The sequence below is a fragment of the Amphiprion ocellaris genome, chromosome 2, assembly GCF_022539595.1.
Source record: "Amphiprion ocellaris isolate individual 3 ecotype Okinawa chromosome 2, ASM2253959v1, whole genome shotgun sequence".
NCBI classification, from domain to species: Eukaryota; Metazoa; Chordata; class Actinopteri; family Pomacentridae; genus Amphiprion; species Amphiprion ocellaris.
In genome coordinates this window covers 6,369,606-6,386,887 of record NC_072767.1, presented here as the reverse complement: position 1 = coordinate 6,386,887, position 17,282 = coordinate 6,369,606, and the positions used below count along the sequence as shown (strand labels likewise).

The 17,282-nt window shown below is 41.0% G+C and overlaps 1 protein-coding gene across 2 annotated transcripts in view; it reads right to left on the bottom strand.

The window, feature by feature from the left end:
- Positions 1-16,974, bottom strand: part of frem1b (Fras1 related extracellular matrix 1b) — a 59,768-nt gene extending 42,794 nt beyond the window's left edge. The window contains exons 1-10 of one of the 2 annotated variants that reach the window (XM_035944383.2): positions 16,830-16,974; positions 12,036-12,359; positions 11,868-11,962; positions 10,714-10,970; positions 9,515-9,714; positions 8,831-9,154; positions 7,463-7,571; positions 6,962-7,093; positions 1,549-1,893; positions 629-771 (exon numbers count right to left, since the gene is read on the bottom strand). In XM_035944383.2, coding sequence (XP_035800276.2) covers positions 629-771; positions 1,549-1,893; positions 6,962-7,093; positions 7,463-7,571; positions 8,831-9,154; positions 9,515-9,714; positions 10,714-10,970; positions 11,868-11,962; positions 12,036-12,248 — 1,818 coding nt within the window. In that variant the 5' untranslated portion in view covers positions 12,249-12,359; positions 16,830-16,974. Of the gene's footprint in view, positions 1-628; positions 772-1,548; positions 1,894-6,961; positions 7,094-7,462; positions 7,572-8,830; positions 9,155-9,514; positions 9,715-10,713; positions 10,971-11,867; positions 11,963-12,035; positions 12,360-12,655; positions 12,812-16,829 lie in introns of those variants that run through there. The other variant, XM_035944384.2, reaches the window with a different exon arrangement.
- Between the last annotated feature and the right edge of the window lie 308 nt (positions 16,975-17,282).

The window sequence follows — 17,282 nt, the reverse complement described above, 5'->3', positions numbered from 1 at the left end:
AGGTTCTGACAGGTTCTTCTAGGATCTGTTAGGTTCTTATGAGTTCTAACAGGTTCTAACAGGTTCTGATACGTTCTTATAGGTTCTGAGAGGTTCTTATAGGTTCTAATAAGTCCTCACAGGTTCCGACGGGTTCTTCTAGGGTCTGTAATCTTCTGACAGGTTGTGAAAGGTTATTTTTGGGTCTCACGGGGTCTGTTAAGTTCTTATAGGTTCTAGCAGGTTCTAACAGGTTCTAACAGGTTCTGACAGGTTCTAACAGATTCTGACAGGTTCTTATAGGTTCTAACAGGTCCTCACAAGTTCTGACAGGTTCTTCTAGGGTCTGTTAGGTTCTGATAGGTTGTGACAGGTTATTTTTGGTTCTCACAGGGTCTGTTAAGTTCTTATAGGTTCTAGCAGGTTCTAACAGGTTCTAACAGGTTCTTCTAGGTTCTGACAGGTTCTTATAGGTTCTAACATATTCTGACAAGTTCTTATAGGTTCTAACAGGTCCTCACAGGTTCCGACAGGTTCTTCTAGGGTCTGTTATGTTCTGATAGGTTGTGACAGGTTCTTTTTGATATCTCACAGGGTCTGGTAAGTTCTTATAGGTTCAACCAGGTCCGACCCGATCGCTGTGACTCACGTATGTCTGGGAGAGGTTTGGAGGCTGGTGGCTGTCGGACAGCTTCAGGTCGAAGGAGTCCTCGAACATCTCGTCTCCAGAGTGCTGGTAGAAGATCAGACCCTGGAGGAGGTCCTTCTGGAGGAATCTGTCCACTGGAAGTCCTGCAGGAGGTCCAGAGAACCAACAGAACCTGAACATCACAGAGTTCTGATCTTTACAGTTTTAATGTTACTTCATATAAAATCAACCAAGCGCATTTTCGAGAAGTTTGATTTTGCTTCGGAGTCCGAAAGCATTAGCATAGCATTAGCATGGATATCTCCGTCTTTGGCTTTTGTCTTCTGTTTACGAACACGGACGAAGTGAAGCATGACGTCAAGGCTGGTCGGTCCGCGTGATACAGCGGAGGGTTCCGAATATTCCGATCAAAATTAATATTCAGATACCACCACAACGACTGAATATTTGGATATTAGGGTCCAGCCCTAGCTCATTTTACGTCTTTTTTGGTAGTTTTGTCTTTTTTGCATGTCTTCCATTTTTTAAAAATCATTTTGAGTGTCTCTTTGCTCATTTTCTGTCTATTTTGTCCGATGTACTTTTTAAAAAAAATCATTTTGTGTCTTTTTGATCGTTTTCTGTCATTTTCTCAATTGTTGCAGTGCTGAAAGTACAATGTTGAGGTTTACTTTGTACTTTGTACAAAGCACTACTCTTTCCTACTTTATAGTGCTCTGATGTTTTTCTATCTCCATGTTTCATCTCCAGACTTTTCCTCTCCACTCTGCTCATCATCAGTAGAAAGATGTTTCACCATGCTGGTTTCCGGCTCACATGGTGTCATTTTGGTGCTTTTTAATGACAAGATTCACATCAAACAGGTTAAAATAAACCACTTGATCATTTCAACTTGACAGTTTGACTCCGCCCACTCTCACCTGCATCCTGGGCGGCGCTCCTTCTGATCAGCTGACCGGCCTGAGGGGCGGAGACGGTGTGGTAGAGGATGTAGTCGTCGCTGGAGTCGAGGTCGGTGGCCAGCAGCATGTACTCCTGCAGCCGCACGGCGCCGCCCTCCTGCACCTCCACCGCCACGTTGTTGATGAGGAACGGCGGCGAGTCGTCTTTGGGCAGGACGTTGATGGGGAACTTGTGTCGGACGCTGTGGCGGCCGTCGCTGATGCGGAACACGATGTGGTCGCGGGTGGAGTCGCTGTCGGAGTGATGGTAGATGACCACGCCCTCCCTCAGGTCCTTCACCCTGAACATGAACGCCTTCACACCTGGAGACCAGAGGAGTAAAGTAAAGCTCGTTTTATGTCTCTTTTTAGCTCGTTTTGTGTCTTTTTGCTCGTTTTGGGTGTTTTTGCTCAATTTGTGCCTTTTTTTGCATGTCTTACATCTTTTTTTTAGTTCGATTTGTGTCTTTTTGCTCGTTTTGGGTCTTTTATTGCTCATTTTACATCTTTTTAGCTCAATTTATGTCTTTCTTTTATCGTTTCATGTCTGTTTTTGCTCATTTTGTGTCTTTTTGGGTCTTTTTTTGCTAATTTTACATTTTTTTAGCTCAATTTATGTCTTTCTTTTATCGTTTTGTGTCTTTTTTTTGCTCATTTTGGGTCTTTTTGCTCATTTTGTGTCTTTTTGTTTGCTGAATTCGTATCTTTTTGCTCGTTTTGGGTCTTTTTGCTCAATTTGTGTCTTTTTTTGCATGCTTTACATCTTTTTTTAGCTCGATTTGTGTCTTCTTGCTCGTTTTGGGTTTTTTATTGCTCATTTTACATCTTTTTAGCTCAATTTATGTCTTTCTTTTCTCGTTTTGTCTTTCTTTTATCATTTCATGTCTTTTTTTTGCTCATTTTGTGTCTTTTTGCTCATTTTGTGTCTTTTTCTGCTCGTTTTGTGTCTTCTGCTTGTTTAAAATTTTTTTTAGCTCAATTTATGTCTTTCTTTTATCGTTTTGTGTCTTTCTTTCATCGTTTCGGGTCTTTTTTTGCTCATTTTGTGTCTTTTTGCCCATTTATGTTTTTTTTGTTCATTTGAGATTTTTTTTGCTCATTTTGCGTCATTTTTGTCTTTTTTTGATCATTTTACATTGTTTTATGCTGATTTTGTGTATGTTTTGATCGTTTTACATCTGTTTTGACTTGATTTGTGTCTTTTTTATTGTTTTGTCTCTTATTTCGCTCTTTTCAAAAGTGAAACTGTTAAACCTTTTGAGTCTTCAACTCTGAATGAAAGAATCTGGATTTTAGATTTAACTGCCTCCATTAATTTAATTAATACTGATATCCATCACATTCATATCTAATTGGATAAATGGCTGCTTTTATGATTTGTGCTCATTTTTATTGATGTGTTCAGTCTTTTTTTAACTATTTTTGCTTGTAACGTATAAGAAAAGTAATATATAAATAAAATGTATTGTTTTTATTAATATTATATTTCAGGAATCAGAGAAAAACTTCTTGTTCTGTCCCAAAAACTCAGAATCCAGTTTAAAGTAAAATATTTTATTGTTGTATTTCCTTTATTCTATGTGTTGATCTGATTGTTAATGCTGTGAGTTCTTTTAAAGATGCTCTTCAGATGCTTCCTTTGAAGCTTTCAGAGAATTAAATGATTTATTTGGATCTTTTTCTGGTTAAATCTCTGGTTTCTGAGCTGGATCTTCCTCTGGTTCGGTATAGATGTTGTGTTTCTGCTCAGTGACTTCCTGTTTGCTCCCATTGGCCTGAGCATGAGCAGTTCTGGTGTCCTACATTAATAAACACGGTTCTGGTCCAACTGTGCTGGCGGGCCTCTTCCTCAACAACATGCTAACAGCAGTCACATGACCGGCGGCCTACTGGAGGACATGTGTTGTTGTCGACGTGCATTTTGCAGCCAAAGCTTCGCACTTTGATTCAATTACCGTCTCCGACACGTGCACCGTTTCCCTCCCGCCGTCACTTGGAAATAACAAGTTAGTGTTGGCGCCTGGAGGCTCTGGCTCGGTCCGCGCCGCCAACACCGGTGGGGTAAAACATGGCGTCCTTCCCGGCGGCCGCCCGGTTGCCAGGACGCGAGCTTCCTGTCTCCCTGCCAGAGCAGAGAGACAGAAGGTCAGCTGACAGATTGAGAGATGAGCGGTCGCGAGCCCGAACCTCATTAGCAACTTTACCGAGGGGAACCGGCGCCCGGTCCGACGACGGAAACAACCCGGTAATTGGGCCCAAAGGTGGCGTTGGGCAGCCAGCCCATAAAGGCAGAACTGGGACGGACTGAGAGAGAGAGAGTGTGTGTGTGTGTGTGTGTGTGTGTGTGTGTGTGTGTGTGTGTGTGTGTGTGTGTGTGTGTGTGTGTGTGTGTGTGTGTGTGTGTGTGACAGGCAGCCGTCCATTTGGCTGAAGGCGTTGGAGCTGCAGCTCTGAGGTCAGCGGCTCCTCAGAGACGCAGCATCAACACGATTCCTGCAGAGACAAACTTGATCAGATCCAGAGACGAGACGAAGCAGGTGCTGCTGCAGGAAACGGGTCTGCTGGGACCAAAGTTTCTACAACTCGGTCACTGGTTCTGCTGTTTGACAGGAAACACTGAGGCAGGTGACGGTTCTGAGAGCTGATTGAGAACTGATGTTAAACTGATTGATTAACTGACGTTTAATCAACCGTGGTTTAACTGATGTTTAACCGACATTTAACTGATGTTTAACCGACGTTTAACTGATGTTTAACCGACGTTTAACCGATGATTAACTGATGCTTAACTGACGATTAACCAACGTTTAACCGATGATTAATTGGTTTAGACGACGTTTAGCTGAAGTTTAACTGACGTTTAACCGACGTTCAAACGACGTTCAACCGTTTAACCAACGTTCAACTGACGTTTAACCGACAATTAACCAATGTTTGACATTTAACCGATGTTTACCTGATGTTTAACCGATGCTCAACCGACGTTCAACCAACATTCAACCGACGGTTAACTGACGTTCAACTCATGTCTAACGGATGTTTAACTGATCAATTAACTGACTTTTAACTGACGTTTAACTGATGTTTATTGATGACAGAAAGTCTATCATGAAGCCCTAACAGGATTCTTACAATACCAGACAGAAAATCTGTCCAAAATGACAAAAACTTCTCCAAAACGCCTCAATATTTGTGTCTCAAAACTTGTCCACAACGACAAAAACTTGATCAAGATGGCAGGAAATGAGTCAGAGTGAGTCCCAGGATACCCCAGACTGAGTGTGTTCTAAAAGCTGCTGTAGAGATCCAGGAAAATTAGAACCAACGGCGTCTATCAGGTGGAAAAGCTGGAGCTCTTTCAATCACACCTGAGTTTTAAAGAATCGTTTTTGTTTTCAGTCTGAAAGGAGAAACGTACTGGAGGTATTTTAGAGTCAGTCCAACATCCTGGTGTTTGCTGCTGTCTGTGTCCCATAGTCAACATATTAAACATATTATTAAACATATTAAAGGGGAGCTGCAGCCTGAACAGCAGCATTCACGAAGCGTTCCTCCGTCCTGCAGCCTCGGGCCGAGCTGCTGCCACCTCCTCCCCCTCCGAGCTGGTAGCATGAAAACCTGTTTGGGGACAGTGCATCTGCTCGCTGTGCACGGCGCCATGAAATGGCAGAAGTCGCTCCAATCTGCTCCGGCCGAGCGTCCGCCTCGGACTCGGCGGCCCGGAAGGACAGACGTGGACGGAGGCGGCGGCGGCTCGGCCCCTGGCGAAGTGGCCCCATTTTACACCTGATTAGGAAACACATGCAGGGACACTGGACATATGTTCCCCAGGAACACCACGGCCCCGACGGACGCCTCACGCAGCAGAAAGGCCGGAAAAGGCCAGACGGCGGTTCGTAGGATTCCCAGGACGGAGCGTCAGACACCAGCAGAGATACCTCTCTGATAAAAACACTCAGTGATCTGAACACAACGTTACTGGATTAGAGAGGAGCTGAATGTGGAGCAGAACGTCCAACATCCTCCTCTGTTTATACAGTTCACACACCAAAGGAACATCATGATCTACAGTCAGCTGGAGGTTAAAGTCTGGCACAAATGAGGTCAAAAGAAATTTAAATGTTTTTTCTTAGCAACAGAGCCTGATATTTATTTCTGATTTATTTATCTTTTATTTTTATTTTTCTTGAAAGGAACATCAGCTGGAGACTGGTGTCTCATCGTTTTAGGAAATAAAAGAATGAAATGTAGGATTATGTAAATCAAAAAATAACTTTTAATGAGATTAATCCTAGAAGAAATAAATTTAAATATTTTAAAAATAATTTTAAAAAAATAAATAAATGAATGAACATTTAGAAATTGTTTATATATGTATATCATTAATTTAATATATTGTGTTTTTTGAAATACCGTTTTGGAAACAAACAGTTGTTTGTGAATAATATATACATATATATATATATGTATATATATATATATATATATATATATATATATATATATATATATATATATATATATATATATATATATATATATATATATATATATATATATATATATATAGAGAGAGAGAGAGAGAGAGAGAGAGAGAGAGAGAGAGAGAGAGAGAGAGAGAGATATGAATGAAATGAATGAATCACTAATTTTTTTATCAAATAAAAATAAAAAACAAATCCATTAATAGATAAGAAAAAATATTTTATGAAATGTTTTTATGAAATTAAAAATTAAGTTAAAAAATATGAACAAATTAGTGGTAAATGGAGTTTTATGAATCAAAAATCTATATTAAAATAAAGCTTCAAAATAAAAAAGAATTGAGAAAATTTTTTTCTGAAGTTAAAAGATACAAAGGAATAAAACTTTTATTTAAATTATTAAATGATAAATATGTTTTTAGAAAATATCTTTTATGAAAGAAAAACGTATATTAATTTGAAATAAATGTTAAAAATAAACAGAATTGACAAATAACTTTTAATGAAGTAAAAAATATAAATGAATAAAACTTAATTATTAAATAATAAAGATGTTTTTGCTAAATATCTTTTAGGAAACAAAAAAGATTATTTGTGAAAAAAATAAGCTTTCAAAGTTAAAAATAAATCATGAATGACTTTTTATAAAATTAAAATACAAAAACATAAAAATAAGTAAAAGTAATTTAATTATTTCTATGAAATTTCTTATGAAACAACAAAAAAATTTTTTTTTTCTAATGAAGCATCTGAAAGCCATCAGGATGCAGATCATCATTTCTAAATGTCATCAGTAAATAGAAAATAATAGAACAGATCAGATCCAGAGTGACAGCAGCAGTTAGTTTAATTTAAACTTCCTGAGTGGGTCGTTAACCTAAACTAACCCTCTGAGTTCACCTGCTGACCTCTGACACTCAGATGTCCGTGCACAGGTCCGTCCACCGCCACCAGGTAAACGCCGTCGATGTTGTCGTTGTCGACGATCTGCAGCTCCTCCCACGTGATTGGTCGAGACTGACCCTCCAGCAGGTCCAGGCCTGAGACAGCACAGGTGAGACAGGACAGGTGAGACAGGACAGGTGAGAAACACAGATGAGACAGGACAGGTGAGACAGCACAGGTGAGACAGGACAGGTGAGAAACACAGATGAGACAGGACAGGTGAGACAGCACAGGTGAGACAGGACAGGTGAGAAACACAGATGAGACAGGACAGGTGAGACAGCACAGGTGAGACAGGACAGGTGAGACAAGACAGGTGAGAAACACAGATGAGACAGGACAGGTGAGATGGGACAGATGAGACAGGACAGGTGAGACAAGACAGTTGAGAAACACAGATGAGACAGGACAGGTGAGATGGGACAGGTGAGACAGGACAGGTGTGTCAGAAGCCACTGACGTACCCATGTTCCAGGACACTCTGGGTGCGTTAGTTTCGGACACCCTGATGGAAATGTGGACGGTGACAGGTGGGCTGCTCAGGTAGGAGGCGTCTATCACCTGGAACGCCACCTGACGTAAGAAACAAACAGCATTAGACAAGATAAGACAAAACATAATACAAGGAAATTGTAAAATCAAGACTAAAAAAAACAACACAATAAAGAATACGATATAGACATAGAATAAAATAAAATTTAACTCAGAAACAATAAAAAAATACAAATAAAATGAATAAAGAACTGTCTACTAGCTGAACTTAACCCAGTTAGCTTGTAACTATTTCTACACCAAGCAGCAGATTGAGGTGATTTTGTGATAACAGACAGAAACAGATAATATCTGACTTTATACTACAGCTAACAACATGAAAATGAATCACATGAAGATATAAAGTAACAAAGGTTAACTAGTGAACTAGTTAACTGTTAAGAACATCCACAACTATTTAACTAACAATCTGGTTTAGAGTTTAACACACTTGGCTCTTATTAACTGTTTGGTTCTGGTCAACCAACAGTAGCTCTTTACACAGCTAACTAGTGTAGCGGCTAAACTGTTGTCCAGGTTAACTAACTATAAACCAGTTAGCCACCGCAATGGTTTGATTTATGTTAGCTAACAGTTTATGAATTAATATGCTATATTTACCCTCCAGCACTGTGAAGAAGCAGAAATATTTAGTTTATGTTGAACTATTCACTTTAGCAGCTGCAAAGATTCACTTTAGGCTACAGCTAACAGGTATCATCTAACAGTGTAGCGCAGAGCCGCTACCTGACTTTACGTTTAAAACATTTGATTTAGGTTAGCTAATGCTTCAGCAGATTAAACTGTGAATTAAACAGTAGTTTAGTTAGCAGTTAAAGCACTTTACAAACCTGACAGATGATTAACTTCACGTAACTGTTCACTTTAACAGCTATAAAAATATATAGAAAAAAGTACATAATAGCTAATTGGGGTTTACTGTCTTACCTAACTGGTTAGCAGCTAAAGCAGTGTGAACGACGCCAGCTAGATTTGATATGAAGAAATTAGTTATGCTAACAACTAAAATAGTTGGTGCACATTAAACAACTTTTTTGTCCATGGTTTGAAAATTAACTTAGGAGTTAGCAGCTAAAATAGCATAGTTCAGGCTAGTTAGCTGTTTGTGTTTTGGATCTCAACTTCTGTGGAGCTGCAGACAGGCCTGAAAACATCTGAAACACAGTTCTGGTAAGTTTTCTTGACTTTCCCTCTGGATTAATAAAGTATCTATCTATCTATCTATCCATCCATCCATCCATCCATCCATCCATCCATCCATCCAGAGGACCGTTTGGTACCTGGTAGTTCCTTCGGTGCGTCAGGCTGCTGTTGGGAGGCTGGTAGGCCACCTTCATGTCGTTCAGGTCCGTCCAGGTGAAGGACTGGACCGGCCTGGTGTGGTCGTCCAGGTGGGTGATGTAGCCCTCGGCGGGCGGCTCGGTCACATTGAAGACCAGCTTCTCCTGCGGTGTCTCGTGGTCGTCAGCGTCCAGGGCAGCGGTGGTCAGCGGCGTGAGGATGAACTGGTCCACCTCCAGGATGAAGGAGGCCATGAAGGCTGCGTGGGGCGGCTGGTTCTCCATGGCGCCGTGGATCAGAACCGGCAGCCAAACGGCCTCAGACTGGAGGGAAGAAAGAACGTCTTTACTCTCATCAGCAGAAATCAACACGTGCTGCTGTTACACGAGCTGAAGGCCAAGAAACACGTCAGATGTGTTAGAAGTCGCAGGTCTCTGGAAGAGAGACGCCACCGCTACGTGCTAACAAGCAGGAAACAATGGATTCAAGGAGTTCTGGAGGTTTAAAGCTGCTGAAGCTCCTGATCCTCCACATCCTCCATGAAGTGCGATGTCACCTTCTCACTGCCAACAGAGACGCGAATCTCTGCTGGAAAACGTCCGACTGGGATACATCAGAATAATCTACACTTTTCAAACTTTGTTCCGTCATAGACTTCAGATGTGGTTTTACTGCAGCCGTACCTCCAGCAGGGCCCTGGTAGCCTGCTGCCTCAGCTCCACCCTGATGGGGATGAAGTCGATCTCTGGAGATGGAGGACTGAGGTGCTGGTACTTCAGGCCGGAGCTCAGGAAGTCTCTGCAGCTGGTCTTCAGGAAGTCGAGCTGCTTGGTGTGATGGAGGCAAGGTTTGTTTCCAGGACAGAGAGCCGCCGTCTGTCGGCCTGCAGGAGGACAAACAACCAGCAGGATGCTCTTTATTTCAGACTTTTACGTTTTAGGTACTTTGACTTAAATACATCTTATACTGCTGTCTTCATCTTGTTATGAGATTTTTACTTTTTATCTATTATACGTTTACTTTCATTTTTGTTTACTTTTTTCAGTTGTCATTTTAATTTTTAATGACAAAAACCAGACACAAAACAACAAAAACAAGACACAAAACAACAAAAACGAGACACAGGATGACAAAAACAAGACAAAACAAAAAAGACACACAAAACATCAAAAACTAGACATAAAACAATAAAAATGAGACATGATAATGACAAAAACAAGACACAAAATGACAAAAATGAGACACAAAATGACAAAAACGAGACATGACAAAAACGAGACACAAATGACAAAAACAAGACAAAATGACAAACACGAGACACAAAACAACAAAAGCGAGACACAAAATGACAAAAACGAGACAAAACGACAAAAAGGAGACACAAAATGACAAAAAACATGATACAAAATGACAAAAACAAGACAAAATGACAAACACGAGACAAACAACAAAACCGAGACACAAAATGACAAAAATGAGACAAAACAACAAAAACGAGACACAAAAAAACAAAAACGAGACACGAAACGACAAAAACGAGACATGAAATGACAAAAATGGGACATGATAATGACAAAAACAAGACACAAAATGACAAAAACGAGACAAAGCGACAAAAATGAGACACAAAATGACAAAAACGAGACACAAATGACAAAAACAAGTCAAAACAACAAAAACGAGACACAAAACAACAAAAACGAGACATGAAACGACAAAAACGAGACACAAAATGACAAAAATGACACACAAAACAACAAAAACAAGACACAAAATGACAAAAACGAGACTCAAATGTTTTTGTTGTATTTCAGTGACAGTTCAGGTCCGTTTCTCCGTCTATATGTCTTGTATCCAGCAGGTGTGTCCACATGAGTCGTACCTGTCCTTTGGCTGGACTCCTCCTCCCGGACCAGCTGACCCACAGCAGGGACGCTGATGTCGGTGTTCAGCAGTCGGACGCTGCAGATGAGACCAGACGTTCTGATGTTCAGAACCGAGCTGTTGATGACGTTGGACAAACCGTAGAACTGAGGAACCACCAGTGGAACGCTGCCCAGCTCCACCAGCCCCGAACCAGAGTCCAGAACCCAGACCTTCAGAACCACCGTCTGCACCAACGTGTCCGAAGACGTGAACCTGCGGAGAGAAACCAGCTGAAACCAGCTCTGAGCTCACAACATTTCTGATGTTTTAAAATCATGTCAGAAAAGTTTCTGGTCCTCAGGTCTGAGCATCATGAAAATCTGTAAAGCTAGTTTTAAATTTGGACCTTCAGAGACTCTGAACTGGACTCAGCTGTAGACAAAATGGCAAAAACAAGACACAAAACAACAAAAACAAGACACAAAACAACAAAAAAGAGACTCAAAACAATTAAAATGAGACACAAAACGACAAAAACAGGACTCAAAACGACAAAAATGAGACGCAAAACAATAAAAATGAGACACAAAATGACAAAAATGAGACACAAAACGACAAAAACGAGACACAAAACGACAAAAATGAGACTCAAAACAATAAAAATGAGACACAAAACGACAAAAACAAGACACAAAACAACAAAAATGAGACTCAAAAATGAGACAAAACGACAAAAACCAGACACAAACCGACAAAAACGAGACAATGACAAAAATGAGACACAAAACGAAAAAAACGAGACAAAACGACAAAAATGAGACGCAAAACAACAAAAATGATACACAAAATGGCAAAAATGAGACAGAACAAAACGAGACACAAAACAAGAAAAACAAGACATGAAATGACAAAAACACACAAAATGACAAAAATCAGAGACAAAATGACAAAAACAAGACAAGAAACAACAAAAACGATACAACAAAAACGAGACACAATGACAAAAATGAGACACAAAATGACAAAAATGAGAGACAAAACGACAAAAACAAAACACAAAATGACAAAAATGAGACATAAAATGACAAACGAGACACGAAACAATAAACAAGACATGCAATGACACAAATACGACATGAAATGACAAAAATGAGACACAGCTGGACTCACCTGTAGACTCGGAGCTTCACCGTGTCCTCGTCCAGCAGAGGACTTCCGTTATGGACGTATTTCACTTCGTCCTCCAGGAAGCTGCAGTCGAACACCTGCAGACCGACACAACCCACATGTTCACTCTGCTGCTGCTGCTGGACCGAGAGTTACCTGCCCGATGCTCACCTGTGGAGTCAACCTGCCCACCCTCTGGGTCACCGGCTCATTCATCACCACCTCCACCTTACAGTCGGAGGTCGGGTCCACGCTGATCTGCAGCTCCGTCCGCCTGACGAAGACCCAGCGTCCTCTGGTGACCTTCACACCGGAGTTCACAAGGACCAGAGTGGAGCTGCAGGACGCCGAGAGCAGCAGCAGCAGCGACACCACGGAAAGCATCCTGGTGGACCAAGGTTCAGGTTCAGGTTCAGGTTCAGGTGGTTCTGAAGAGAAGCGGACTCTGTGGTTCCAGGTCAGTCTGACTCGGCCCACATCATCCTCAACTGTGCTCTGAAGGAGGTTAAAAACAAATTAAAAACAGATGAAGCGTAACTCAGGGAGCTGTAATTTCCAGATGTTCCCTAAATGCCTCACGGTCATCAGTAGTTTGACTTGTTCTGAAACTAAAACTCTGCTGCGATAAACAGAAATCAAGGAGGAACCAGAAACTGTTTCTTCTTCACCTGTTTATGTTTTAATTTGCTGAACTGAGCTGAAACTTTCTGCATGAAAATGTCTCAACAGACCAAGACTGATTTAAAGACGCTGAACTTCTGACCTTCTTCAGTCTTTAATCTTTAACTAACCTGTGGAAGCCGCTGACCTCCGGCCTCTGAATCTGCTGATGTTTAAATCCTTACAGTGAATCCTGAGCAGTGTCTGCAGAGTTTCTGCCTCCAGCTCTGAATCTGCCTCCAACAACCAAAACTCCTCTAAATCCTCCTGAAAAAAAAACTCCCAGCATGCATCTGGCCGGCTCAGCTTCATCCCCCACTGCTCCTCGGTCCGGCCGGGAGCGGCTTTCACCCTCCATTTCACTTCAAGCTGAAACCCACCGCAGGAAACAAGGGGTTAATCTCTGACCATGCAGCCGGGGGGCTTCAGATCAAAGTGGGGCAACAACCGGAGCCGAGTCGCCTCCCACCGACCAGACAGCAGCGAAGAAACAGACGGAAACTCTGATCTGAGACAAGAAACTCTCAGAGAAAACCTGAAAACTGAGAAATCTCTGTGAAAGAGCAAAACTCTGACAAAACTATTAGAAGCTCACAGAAAAGCTTTGAGAATTCAGAGTAAACTGTGAGAAAACTCTCCAAGAAAGTCGTAAAAAGTCGTAAAAACTGTGAAAAAACAGCGTAAAACTGAGGAACCTCTGAGAAAAGAATCTGTAAACACTGAGTGAAAGCTGAGTCAGCGTTCTGTGAGGAGCTTCTGAAATCTTATCTGAGATCAACTGTTAGATGAGTTGAACAGGAAGCTGAACAGGTAACTTGTCCAGGTGAGCTGCAGACAGATGAACTTTATCTGTTTAAAGCATATTTAGCGGTAATTTTCTGCTGTAAAGCTCCACAGCTGCTCTACTTCCAGTTGATATGAAGCTTTTGTTTGCGTAAAACAGTCTGACTGTAAATGAGAACCTACCTGGTTAAATAAAGGTTACATAAATAAATCAAAACTCAGACATTTGTGGACTTTATGAAGTTATCTGAAGACTTTTTCTTTTTCACAGAGCAAAAGACACAGTTAGAAAATCACAAAAACTTTTTTCATCCACTTCGATCTACAAGTACACATCATTACAAACTGAAATGTTCAAAGAAGTCTGATGAAGACGAAGTCAATAAGAGTCACATTAATAACTGGAAAAGCTCTCAGAGAGAGTCCTCCTCCAAGGCTGCTCATTCCCCCGTATGTCAGAAATGCAGCGTTTGTTTATTAGTTATTGATGATCAGAAATTACGGCAACATAGAATGTGTCCATTTAATATAGATGTACCCACAAACACAATGACCTGAGCACAGGCGTGTGTTATGCATGTGTACGTTATGTACGGATACCGAATCATGTGATCTAAATATGTAGCGGGCGGCGGGAACTGATGGGACTCAGAAACACCCCCACAATTTAATCAGTTGTTCCTTGCATCATTTCTGACGGATAAGTCCTGATAAGTCCTCAGTGGTGGATTTGTAGTAGGATCACAATCATGTGATCGTCAGCAGGCAGCTGATATAGTGTTCACTTGTTGTCATGGTTACAGTGACGTTGTGTTGCTATCTTGCATTGATACAGAAACCTTTAACAAATCTCCACATTTGTCCAAAATGATTAGAAATTTGTCCAGAACTTGCTCCAAAAATCCTCTTTTCCTGTTCACAATCTGTCCAAAATGAGTTAAACATCGAGGATGGCTTGGAAGGGTTTCAAAAATGACTAAAAACAATAAAAACACGTCCAAAATGACTCAAATTTGACCTCAGACAATAAGTGTGTTCTTTAAATGTTGTCAAAAATGACCCGAAATATGTGCAAAATGACTAGAAATTACTGAAATTAGTCCAGAACTTGCTTTAAAAATCCTTCTGAACTGTTTGAAACCTGTCCGAAATGAGTTAATGGTCTAGGATGGCTGGGAAAGGTTAAAAAAAAATGACTAAAAATGGGCCCAGAATGATTTTAAAATGTCTTCAAACTATTAAAATTTTCTTTAAAAAGTGGGAATTATTCATAGTTATAGTTTTATATACATTCATGGTCCTCAGTGGTGGATTTGTAGTAGGATCACAATCATGTGATCGTCAGCAGGCAGCTGATGTAGTGTTCGCTTGTTGTCATGGTTACAGTGATGCCATGTCGCTATCTGGCAATGATACAGAAATCTTTAACAAATCCGTGGATCCAGACTATAAGCTGCATCACTGCCAGAATCTACTCACTTGGTCCTTGTGTCATTTCTGACCTTCCCTGAAAATTTCATCCAAATCAGTTTTCGAGTAATGTTGCTAACAGACAGACAGACAGACAGACAGACAGACGGACAGACGGACAGACAGACAGACCAATGCCAATCATCTCATTACTCCGCCATGTTCCTTGGAGGAGTAATGAACAGAATCCAGGTTTGGTTTGTTGCTTCCAATCAGTAGAATCTGATGCTGAGTTTGGAAAGCATCCAGTTATTTTACTATTTTGACAAAATGTGGACACTAACAGGAGCTTCCTGGGACATGACACAAGCCTGGACTGAACATTTTACAGTCTGTTCCATTGTTACGGTCAATAACTAAAGTGTCCTTCAGCTTATCTGAGCTCAGCATCAACACCTGGATTCAGGATGAACACGTCTCTGAATGAAACCTGATAACAGAGTTCAGATCTGAGCTTAGAAACACTGAACAGCTGAAATCACAGCTGGGTCATTTATTCAAAACCAACTAAATCTGATAACGTTCCTCTATCTGCTGGACTGACGAAATTCTGAGGAAATAATGGGAAAAGTCCATTAAAAAGTGATAAATCTGGATCCACCTCTATGGACTTCAAGGACCTGGAATGTTCTAAGTGAGACTAAACTTAAAGACTTGAAGCAGGAGAGGAGAACGTCCCCTGGAGAAAGTTCTAGAGTAGACCTACTGACAGCTGGAGAAAATTCTAGAGTAGACCTACCGACAACTGTAGAAAGTTCCAGAGTAGTAGACTACTCTAGAACTTTCTCCAGGGGACGTTCTCCTCTATGGACTTCAGGGACCTGGAACTCTGGAAATATTCCCAGGATGAAGGTAGAACTCTGATCATTAATAAAGTTACTGGAGATAAATAACCCGATGATTCTGGTTCGGTTTTCATGGGCTGATCCTGTGGACTGAAGATAATGAAGCTACATTAGCTGCTAATGCTGCTAATGCTAACACAGTGTTATCAGGATCACAGTTACTGAAGCTGAATTAAAAACACAGTTCTGTCAGAAGATGTTTAAATTCTCTGAACTCAGCAACAGAAAAGACGTTTCATTGGACGGTTTGGTTAAATATTCAGTTGACAGTTAACTAGTCTGGTTACAGGAACATCTGGATCTGCTGCTGGATGAACTTTACCTGCTTTACACTCAGATGCTGCAGAGGACTGAAAAGAACTAATAAATCAGAGTACTACAGAGAATACTAGGTCTCTGGTAGTACTGTGATGGAGTATAGTAGGTCTCTATTAGTCCTGTGGTAGTACTGTGGTAGTACTGTGACAGAGAATACTAGGTCTCTAGTAGTACTGTGGTAATGCTGCAGTAAATACTGTGGTAGTACTGCGACAGAGTATACTAGGTCTGTAGTAGTGGTGTGGTAATACTGTAGTAGTACTGTGGTAGTACTGTGACAGAGTATACTAGGTCTCTCATAGTACTGTGGTAATACTGTAGTAGTACTTTGGTAGTACTGTGACAGAATATACTAGGTCTCTAGTAGTACTGTGGTAGTATTGTAGTAGTACTGTGGTAGTACTGTGACAGAGTATACTAGGTCTGTAGTAGTACTGTGGTAGTACTGTGGTAGTATTTTAGTAGTAATAACAGTTTTCTCTGTCTGCTCTATAAACCAGTTAATGAAGTCTGAAGGTAACTGAGTTCATTTATCACTTTAAGTTTACTTGAATCTTTCAGATGGGAGTTTGTTTCATTTTGAAGTTTTTCTGGATCCTTTAGTTCATTGTTTCTGTCTGTTCTGAGTTTTTATGGAAGTTTATCAGTTTCTTCTTTAACAGAGTATTAATGAGTTTATCAGTCTGTTCTGTTCAGCTGCAGTATATCTATCTATATCTAAGAGTTCAGCAGCTCTGGACTGGACTTTCTGACTTCAACAGTCTACAGTTTCAGAGCAGAGAAAGTTTCCTGTAATCAGAGAGAAGCTCGACTCGCTGTCGGAGTTTACGAGACTTTTAAGGCAGAGAAAGAGAATAAAAGGATGTAAATCGTGTAAATGAGCTGTTACCTCCAGCTGCTGCTGCTCCTCAGCTTCTCCTCCAGACAGGAATGCTGCGAAAACACACCAACCCCCAAACACATCCACCGTAAACTGAACAAAGAGGTTCAACGCAAACCACAGACACACGGAAATGTACTGAGAGCAGCCAGGAGTCAGAGTTTTACAGCCACGACCCTCCGAATGTACTCCCAGAGTACTCCCAATGTACTCCCAATGTACTCCCAATGTACTCCCAGAGTACTCCCAATGTACTCCCAGTGTACTCCCAGTGTACTCCCAGTGTACTTCCAATGTACTCCCAGTGTACTCCCAGTGTACTTCCAATGTACTCCCAGTGTACTCCCAGTGTACTTCCAATGTACTCCCAATGTACTCCCAGTGTACTCCCAGTGTACTCCCAATGTACTCCCAATGTACTCCCAGTGTACTTCCAATGTACTCCCAACGTATTAGGAATGT